We start from the raw sequence: 11,061 nt of genomic DNA on the forward strand, positions 1-11,061 counted from the left end.
GACGTGCATATATTACCTGTACGGTGCCTTACCTGGCCCGTAGACCTAAGAGACGTGCATATATTACCTGTACGGTGCCTTACCTGGCCCGTAGACATAAGAGACGTGCATATATTACCTGTACGGTGCCTTACCTGAACACAGACCTAAGAGTCGTGCATATATTACCTGTACGGTGCCTTACCTGGTTCCTAGACCTAAGAGACATGCATATCTTACCTATACGGTGGCTTACCTGGTCCCTAGACCTAAGAGACATGCATATATTACCTGTACGGTGCCTTACCTGGTTCCTAGATGCATATATATTACCTGTACGGTGCCTTACTTGGTCCCTAGATGCATATATTACCTGTACGGTGCCTCACCTGGTCCCTTGATCTAAGAGGCGTGCATATATTACCTGTTTGGTGCCTTACCAGGTTCGTAGACCTAAGAGACGTGCGTGCATACATTTCATGTACAGTCAACTGAAGCATGAAGAGCGGCAGAAACTAGAGCAGAGCTCCTACCCGGCTTGGACAACTTTAATCTGCTCTTTCCTTGTCCCTACACCTAAGAGCCGAACCTGTACAGTGTCTTACCTTGTCCCCAGACCTAACATCCGTACATATATTACTTGAACAAGGAGGTATCGCTGGTCTTTCGAGGTATCGCTGGCTAAAAGCCGGAAAACCGACAGCACAAATCGCCGAGGTCACCTACGGGTGAAACTACAGTGCTTCCGTCGTTCAACTATGTCAACCAATAGAATGGCACCATTCTACACCGCACTGAACCATCCTATATAGCTGACCAATGGCAGCGTGGCTCTTCACCGTGGCTGACCGCCGTAAATAACGACCTGCGATACCTCACTGAGTTTAGCTCGGAACTCGAATGTTTTTGTTGTCAATCTTATACTTACCAACAATTTCTGTTGTCAGTATGGTTGTATTTAAGCTTAAAAACAGAGCCTGCTTCTACCTGTTCAAAATTATGAGAAACCAAGTACGCTACAGCTCTAGCGGCCTTAGGTTTTTAGACCCGAAGAAAAAAAGGGGGAGGGGGGGGGCGTGGTCTGTCTGTGGAAATCCCCTGTTTCCAGCAGCTGAAATCGGCTTTTAAGATAACCAAAACTCGCCCAGACTTGCCTCTGCACCTCAGCTACATTCAGGGGATTTCCAACGGGTAAGCTTTCCAATTCTGGTGCAAAACAAAGGGCTGTGACGTAACTGGACTTTCCTTGACTGGCTTGAGCTACTGCAAACGTACAGAATATCTACATTTGTAGCTAGTTGCTCACTTATCTAAAGCTCAGACACTAGGCGTAAAATAAGACGTGAGTCAGTGCTCAGCTATGGCTATCGACCTCAAGCTCTTTCTGTGTGTCACGCAGCTCATGCTGTATTGTTTGGGTAGGTGTGGAGGTTAACTTAAAGCTCCTTGGTCACGCTTTATGTCTTATCATTGCTCATCATTGTTTAAAGGATCTCACAATACTGTTGTTGTAGTCAGCAGCTACACTTGTACATAGCAAGCCTGGTTCTGAAACACTCCAAAGCTAGCCAGTATAGGAACGGACCAGTGTTCTAGCCACGTGTCTATTTTTCTGTCATTCAATCGAATTTTGCTGCTCGTGACAGACAAAAACTTTTGCCCAATCTGTCATCTTTGTGAAAAACTGGTGAAATATGGGACTGTTGCACCCACAAGCCTTCAGTGCTTGACATTATAAAATCGAGAAAACAGAAAAAAATTTTCAGGATGCTGGCTATGCTAAAGGAAAAAAAAGTTGTGGAAAAAAATTAGGGTCAGTAGGTAGGGATTATCTTATTTCTAGACTTTGGCGATCTCTAGTGATCCAACCCATACAATACAGTTTTATGACACATTTTGTTGGCAAACCAATTGTACAACGTTTCATAACTCAGGTGTCAGATGATTGAGCTAGAAAAGGTCAATCATTAAAAAAGATCCAGAAGATCCAGATTAAAAAAAAAGCTAGGGCCGGAAGTTTTTTCTATGGCCGGCTGGGAAACAGGAAACAATTTACATTTTTTTTCAGTACCTTGAAAATGTTGTCAGGCTACTGGATTATCAGTGTCCTGATTTTTACAGTGTACTGTATCATCTTTTACAGGTGTCTTTGGAAGGTCCGTACCCATCTGTGAAGGAGGAAAAGTCTGGAATGTCCTGCTGCGAGTGTGTGAGTGTCCACAGTGGACGTACTGGTACTACCCCACACACGGATGTGAGCCGTGCCGTGAGCGGTGTAGGGGGGAAGTAACATGGTGTGAAGCACAACCTGAATGTCGAGGTATGCACAGATGATGAGTCAAGCCTCCACCGGGCCTTCTTAAGGGGACTAGGATATTCACTCACTCACTCACTCACTCACTCACTCACTCACTCACTCACTCACTCACTCACTCACTCACTCACACTCACTCACTCACTCACTCACTCTCATTCACTCACCATACTCATTCACTCACTCATAGTAACTCTCACCATACTCATTCACTCACTCATTCACTCTCACCCTACTCATTCACTCACTCATTCACTCTCACCATACTCATTCACTCACTCATTCACTCTCACCATACTCATTCACTCACTCACTCTCTCACTCATTCACTCACCACTCATTTACTCATTAACACTGAGCTGATGTTTCGATGACTGTCTTTTCTTAAACTTAGCTGTTGTTAAACAAGTGATTATAAATGTGAATAACTTTGGTAATCAATCTTTTACCAACCTGATGAAATAATCCATGGCTGAATAACTAAGTGTGTGAAATGTTAATACATACTTTCATTGCTATTTTATTCAGATGAAATAAACAGGTTAGTTTTTTTTATAAACTTAGTACTGGTTTTTCTATGTAAAATTGTATAGTCCTTAGATTTTAGCACCTCAGTCTACCATCAATTCACTATGTGAGAGTCCCTTACAAATAAAAAAAGTTCCTTACAAGTTACAAATAAAAAAAGTCCCTTACAAATAAAAAAGTCCCTTACAAATAAAAAAAGTCCCTTACAAATGAAAATTCCAGATGAGGTCACTACCAAAAACAAAAAGGGAAACCCCATATAAAGCTTACGGATTATTCCATTTACACGATGGGGAGGTAAATAAATCTAAGCCTTCTCCCCGCATTCTTTGGGTCTCTGCTTAATACATGTAAATTGTGGAATCATTTGTTGCACATCACACAGTACAGTACCATAAGGTGGCCCGCATGCCCTTTTCTATAAGAGTATAATCGACTGTTTTAATTCTACGTAGAGGATAGACAGGCCACTCTAATTCAATGTAGTGTGTAATTGGCACATTTTGTGTATAGCGTTATTTGCCGTTTTAAATCTATGTAATGCGTTGTAGCTACCCAGAATTTATCGTAAAATGTAATAGTGAGGCATCTTTAATTCAGCTAATACGTAGCTGGCTCTTGAAATTTAGCACTGAGCATAGTCTGGACCCCCCATGCAGGCTCTCCTATAATGATTTTCTTTCTTTCTTTCTTTCTTTCTTTCTTCCTAACGTCAGAGGAGTAATGACGTCGACTCCGGCAAACACCTAGGTCCTCCTCCCTCAAGCATGTCCAATAATGTCTTCAGACCGTTCATTGTTATGACTCCCATCTTAAGCTGTGTCATAAGTCTTCTGCTATCCCCACGAAGGTACACTCGTCCTCCCTCTCCTCTCTTGATTCCCTTCTCTTCAAGTCTCGTCATTGACCAAGTAGTTGGACCATTGTGCCTTGATGTTCTTCAATGTAAAATGATGATTTTAATGTTACAGGATATTTGCAGTCTCTGGCATCAACAGTGAAGCCAGGCTCTACAGAATCACCATGGACTGTTCCCCCTGCATGGCAGATCAGTGTGCCAGGTGATGTTACATTTCGGTGCCTGTCATAAAATATCTGGTGCAATGGCCATGTGGGTAGGGCCTGTTGTGTCCCAAACCGTGCTTTGTCCCAAACCATGCCTGGGCATGGTTTGAAACACACGGCGCGTGTCCCAAACCGTGCCTCGGGACTGAGCACAGTTTCGGACACGCGGGGACGGTCCCAAACCGTGCCTGACCGTGCACAGTTCTGGACACACAAGGGCCTTGTCCCATTCCGTGCTTTGGGGGTGGAGCTTATTGTTTTAAGGGAGGAGCCTTCTCGTGGTGTTGTTTACTCTTTTAGGCAGCCATCTTTGTTTTTCGTCGGGGCAAGAATAAGAATCGGTGTATTTCCTGCTCTGTAAAGTACATTTTTACATTTCACGCTGGTCTACGACTTACATGTACTGTCCAAACAGAGTGTCTTGTATCATTCTGCAACACAGTGCGAACACAGTTCTTGATACAACACAGCACGTAGTATACCCAAGAAAGCAGACTGACCCAAGCTCAGTCCAGGAATCGGAAACAACACTTGCTTATCCACCAACCCCACGCACGGATCTGGATAGTTCTGACGCGTATCCACGACAGACTAGAGCAAATCAACTTGTAGATAAACGAAGCGTTTGTTGAGAACCGTGCCTCAGGTCGAGCACAGTTCTGGACACACGATGGCCTTGTCCCAAACCATGCCCGGGCACGGTCTGGGACCCTCGGCGCGCGTCCCGAACCGTGCCTGGGGACTGAGCACAGTTTGGGACACGCGGATGCCTTGTCCCAAACCGTGCTTGGGCATGGTTTGGGACACTCGGCGCGTGTCCCAAACCATGCCTGGGGCTAATCTACATTCTGGGACACGCAGGGGACTATCCAGAACCGTGGCTGACCGCACACAGTTCTGGACACGTATTATTTAAGCTTGCGTGCTAGGGGACTGAACACAGTTCTCATAAGATGTGTCCCAAGCGAGTTTCCTCCTTGTATTAACTAGTCTCTGTATATTATTATCTAAGTTCATGTCGAACAAACATAAGACTAAGTTGAGAAAACTGCGTTTTGAAAGCACATGCTGTACACAGACTCGCAAAATCTCACGTAATCTAGCCATATAAGAAGTCGTGGGCGTGAATAATCATGCTTAGGTTCCCGCCAATCACTATGATTGACAGCACTTCCGGGCACGGTTCTGGACAGTCAGGCCGTGTCCCGTTCTGTGCCCGCTCAGGCACGGAATGGGACGGGCACAGTTTGGGACACAACAGGCCTAGGCCATGTGCCACACCAATATAATTTGTTGTTTCTTGGATTTGTCCTGTCCATTTTTTTCTGATTTGCAAAAAAAAAAAAATTTTCAGGTTCTAAATCAACTGCAAAATGCACAATAAAAGACATATTTTGCCACGGACGGTTGAAGAAAGTCCTCTTCTTCCTAGTTGTTAAAGTTTTTCTTTGTAACAATGCAACTTTGTTTCATTTAAAGTTCAAAATATATTGTTTTAATTATAAACCAGCCTGGTATGTTGACTTCATAGCTCATATCCTAACATTTCCGGCTATCATGGGGTGCCTTGGCCAGTTTTTCGCCCTGTCGCTTCATATTTTTTCTAAAAAAAATCCGAGAAGCAACAAATTAAATTTGTGTGGCCCAAGGGAAAAAATATTTGTGTTTCCTGTTTCAGTCCTGAAAAAACTAGGGCAGGTAGGTAGGGATGATTTCTTTCTTTCTTTTTTTTTTTTGTAGACTTTGGCGATCCAACTTTCATTTTCAATGTCATATCTTGGAAAACCAATTGTAATGTTTTATCACTCAGGTGTCAAATCATGGAGTTGGAAAAGGACAATGAGCTCAAAAAAAATTATGTCCTACACATAAAAAGGCTAGGGTTCTCAATTTCTATAGGGTCGGTCAGGAAACAGGAAACATAACATACATTTTTTTCTTAGGCCTGATATTAATGTATTCGACTTGCATTCCAGCAAGTCATACATGTAGAAAAAAATTAGTACTGCTTAAATTTACATTGTGAAGCCCACAGCATTTAAGAAAAGGTATATGGGAGATAAACGCACCACAGTCTACCAGTGGCTAGCCTCCTGCTGTTACAGTACTTAGTCAACTGGCCCAAGAGCTACAGAAACAGTTATTTTTTTATTCTTTTTATTCTTAATTTCAGACTTGAAATCATTGGAGCTGGCAGTCATTGTCATTGGAGCAGTTCTGTTCATAGCTGTTTTGGTAATCATCTACATTGGGTGGACTGTGCATAAGCTGAAGATGCAAAGGTCAGTTATGTCCTCATGGATTTTATATTCATTATATAATTGTGCTATAGTCAACTATTGTATTTTGAGATGTGTTTTTTGTACATAGCTTATCAACAATATATATAAATATGTTCGTGTGAGTTTGAATAATTGTACTCTCAGAAAACAGCTACTAAACTGACCAAAAAAATTCTGATACTTTTGAAGTTTCTGATGCACCGAGTTGTGTATTTTTAACACAAATCTCTGTAGAAAGGCATATACATACATGTAGGTTAGATAAGCTTGTGATGACAGTCAGGACTGAGTTAAGAGTCTTTTTTTGTGCAGCCAAGTCTTTTATTCTGCTGACATTTTGTGCAATTGGTAATCGTCTGTCACCTTCCTCAGGGCAATTCTGACTGACTCACATTGCACTGCAGCACAGGTGTCGCTGCTATAGATGCATTCCATTTGGTAACGTGTAAAAAAAAGAGTCTCTTTACTCTGTCAGTCTGTGACTTACCACCCTGATAAAACTATTCACGGATGAAAGTCAAGACTGCTTTACCTTTTGATATATTGTTAGACATGACAAAACAACTTGTACTCTTGTGTTTTCAGGCCTAATAAAGATCACACAGTTGAGAAGATGCGGTACGAGCCTGAAGGTGCTCTAACTGATGAGGACAGAAGATCCACACGTCTCCAGCCTGATACACAGGAATCTGAGGAGCTGCTGTCTCATGGTAAGGCCTAGGGAAAAAAAAAAAACAATGTTCAGTTTGGGCTCTTATGCCCTCATATTAAGACCAAATCATTTGGCAAATGACACATGACCACAGAGCGATATTCACATGTTGGCAAGGTTCAAGGTTGGCATACACCACTTATATTTAAGTTATAATCCTATTGAATGATTTTTTTTTTCATATCTTAAGACAAAACTGTATGTTGGCTCCGGTGCCCTCAGAACTTGAAAACCAAATGACCTACACTTTTACTAAAATCTCTATTTTGGGGTTTTTGAGAATATTTGTTACTGAAAAGAAATACAAAGGCTTTATTAACACCGAAAAGCACTGTATGGGGTTTTGGAGAACAATTGTTACAAACTTGGGGGTATTGAAAAACTTAATTCTGGATGGAAATGGCTGACATGGAACTGTCCATTTTGGAATGGGGAGGGATTAAATGGACTGAAATATGCTGTGTTTGCTCATGAGCAAATGTTTCTTTTTTTTTTTACACAAAGCATACAAAAAAGCAATCTTAAACAAGAACACACACATGTACATACATTGACAGACATATTTTTGGCAGCAATCAGTGATATTACAAAACAGGGTATAAAGGTTTCCACTTTTTGTTGTGTTTACATATTTTGTATTTAGTTGTCACAATATTTTTCTCTATTCTGTATACATATTTAACGAAGGCAATAAACGTGTGGATGGATACATGTTGGCCTTTCTAGTTATGTTTACCGAAGGAAAACATTTTGTTTTTGCTCTGTTTCTTCCTCTTCTTCTTCTCCAAATAGTGACCGCTGACCTGACCAATGACATGATTTGTTGACGTCTGTCACCATAGTGACTGGTGTTGGGTTACATAATGTTGCAATTTCATGGTCTGCTCTGCTCCTGTCACCATATACTGCTAGTATGTGAATGTGCTTGACTAAGAATTAACAGAGCAAACCATGTCCGAAGGTAAACATTATGCATTTGCAAATGTATATGTTACTTCTCTAGTTAACATGTGTTTTCACTGCTGTTGCAGGTGCCCAATGTGCACATGAGGGAACAGCTCCATCTGATGACACAGTCAGACACAGCCCGGTCAGTGACACAGAGCTGCACAAACCTGCAGTGGCAGAGCATGGAGAAATCCTGCAGCAGCACCGAGATGCTGAGAACATCAGGCAGTAGTTCCTAGACCTGGATAGCTATGTAGGGTTGGTGGCCAGAGTTTCTTTTTTGATCTGGTGTGTTACGCTGAAAGGTGGTTATACTGGCTATACAGATACAGATCTACATTTGATCAGAACCCCCCCCCAAAAAAAAAAAAATTAATGATCCCGGATGAATGTCTGCAATGTCTACTAGTTCCAGACTTGTAACAATATTTAGGTTCAAGGCCAAAAAAAGTGAATGTCTGGTACAAAAAAATCATGTCACATTCCCCTTTTTGTTCTAAATCACCTGAAATCTTCAATAGTAAAAAATTTGCGCTGCAAAATGAAGAAAACGTTGCCATTGGGCATCATCAAGTGTCGACCTTCGTAAATTATGTGGCAAGAGTTTTGCCCAGACGTGCCCCACAAACAACATATCTTGCTTCTAAACCCTGGTAGCGAGGTGCTCGCTGCAAAATGTTGTGGTAAAGATGCCACATTTCCATGTTATTTACAAGTCCAGACCTGATCCTAAACCTCTGGACTTGAATCCAAACCTGGACATGAACATTGGTTTAGGTTGAAATTAAAGCACTTACAGGCAGTGAAGTTTGGTCTGGACAACAAGAGAAAGGGAAACAAAACAGCATTAAAGGCAAACTAAACTGTCGGAACAGACTTCAGAAAGTATTGAGAGGAATGTTAACATTTTGTCCATTTTTCTTCTTTTGTATAGCAGTTAGGATGTTAACTAGAAAGTTGAGGTAACTTTTGTTATGCTGAGGTCACATTTCCAAACCGGGGCTCGGCCAGGGACTCTTGTGGAACGAAAAGTATGATCATATAAAAGACATTAAAGCACAAAAATGTTGAAAAAATTAATAATGGGAACTATTTGACCGTCCGGGCCCCATTTTGGAAATGTGACCTCAGCATTACAGATTTTATGCAAAGTAGGTGTATTTTATCAGCATATATTTACATTACATTACATGTATCATTATATTTTACCATTTTGTATTGATCATAAAAGATCGTGTGTAATGTTAGTACATGTAGCACAATCCAGGTATTTCTATTACTGCAGTGTCTTTTGGTTATGTTGAGGGTATGCAGGTTCGACCTCACTTTGAATATATGAATGAATGAAGACCTTTATTGCACATTTTACCACACCCGGCTAAGTACAGGTCACAGCAAAACAAGATGAAGAGACACATTTTTAGGGAAACTATCATTATATGAATCAACTTCTCACTTTTCAGTTATTGTAGAAATAAAAGAACAGATGTGTTTTTCGATGGATGGTTTGCCTATTTTCTATAGTGCTTAAGTGTATGAAATTAGAAAATAGGTTTTGTACAAACCTATACGGCTCATTTCTTTCTTTGCTATACAGTCCACATTCTATTACAAAATAATGACTACTGGGGACCTATAGTGTGTCACAAATGCTCAATGACCTGCAGTGGCCTCTCCTCTCTGAAAGGAGGATGAGCGCGCGCCTTAATCGACATTCTACAAAATAATTCGTAATAAAATAAACATCCGCTCAACTAAGCACACCTGTCCTTGGTGCTGAATGCAAACTACACAAGAGTAAATACACCAGTCATTGGTACTGAACAGCATTGTAACACCTGTCCTTGGTGCTGAACACCATCCACACAAGTAAACACACCTGTCCTTGGTGCTGAATGCAAACCACACAAGAGTAAACACACCAGTCATTGGTACTGAACAACATTGTAACACCTGTCCTTGGTACTGAACACCATCCACACAAGTAAACACACCGGCAATTGGTACTTAACAACATTGTAACACCTGTCCTTGGTACTGAACACCATCCACACAAGTAAACACACCTGCAATTGGTACTGAACAACATTGTAACACCTGTCCTTGGTACTGAACACCATCCACACAAGTAAACAAACCGGCAATTGGTACTGAACAACATTGTAACACCTGTCTTTGGTACTGAACACCATCCACACAAGTAAACACACCTGTCCTTGGTGCTGAATGCAAACTACATAAGAGTAAACACACCGGCAATTGGTACTGAACAACATTGTAACACCTGTCCTTGGTACTGAACACCATCCACACAAGTAAACACACCGGCAATTGGTACTGAACAACATTGTAACACCTGTCCTTGGTACTGAACACCATCCACACAAGTAAACACACCGGCAATTGGTACGGAACAACATTGTAACACCTGTCCTTGGTACTGAACACCATCCACACAAGTAAACACACCTGTCCTTGGTGCTGAATGCAAACTACATAAGAGTAAACACACCAGTCATTGGTACTGAACAGCATTGTAACACCTGTCATTGGTACTGACCACCACCCGCTCAACTAAGCACACCTGTCCTTGGTGCTGAATGCAAACTACACAAGAGTAAACACACCAGTCATTGTTACTGAACAGCATTGTAACACCTGTCCTTGGTGCTGAACACCATCCACACAAGTAAACACACCTGTCCTTGGTGCTGAATGCAAACCACACAAGAGTAAACACACCAGTCATTGGTACTGAACAACATTGTAACACCTGTCCTTGGTACTGAACACCATCCACACAAGTAAACACACCTGTCCTTGGTGCTTAATGCAAACTACATAAGAGTAAACACACCAGTCATTGGTACTGAACAGCATTGTAACACCTGTCCTTGGTGCTGAACACCATCCACACAAGTAAACACACCTGTCCTTGGTGCTGAATGCAAACCACACAAGAGTAAATACACCAGTCATTGGTACTGAACAGCATTGTAACACCTGTCCTTGGTACTGAACACCATCCACACAAGTAAACACACCTGTCCTTGGTGCTGAATGCAAACTACATAAGAGTAAACACACCAGTCATTGGTACTGAACAGCATTGTAACACCTGTCATTGGTACTGAACACCATCCACGCAAGTAAACACACCAGCTATTGATACTGAATAACACATTTCAAGGTGCTATTCGATACCAATTGCTGGTGTGGGGTTTAGCATTTAG

At 41.6% G+C, this 11,061-nt stretch overlaps 1 protein-coding gene across 1 annotated transcript; it reads left to right on the forward strand.

The window, feature by feature from the left end:
- Window positions 1-1,276: 1,276 nt before the first annotated feature.
- Window positions 1,277-8,156, forward strand: LOC109485543. The gene is made up of 6 exons (XM_019789235.1): window positions 1,277-1,397; window positions 2,123-2,299; window positions 3,793-3,882; window positions 6,060-6,168; window positions 6,754-6,878; window positions 7,912-8,156. Exons 1-6 carry the CDS (start codon window positions 1,340-1,342, stop codon window positions 8,058-8,060), a joined length of 708 nt encoding a protein of 235 aa, XP_019644794.1. The 5' UTR covers window positions 1,277-1,339; the 3' UTR covers window positions 8,061-8,156.
- Window positions 8,157-11,061: the final 2,905 nt, after the last annotated feature.

This window comes from Branchiostoma belcheri, unplaced genomic scaffold, assembly GCF_001625305.1.
Source record: "Branchiostoma belcheri isolate BF01 breed outbred unplaced genomic scaffold, Haploidv18h27 scaffold761, whole genome shotgun sequence".
In the NCBI taxonomy this organism is placed as follows: Eukaryota; Metazoa; Chordata; class Leptocardii; order Amphioxiformes; family Branchiostomatidae; genus Branchiostoma; species Branchiostoma belcheri.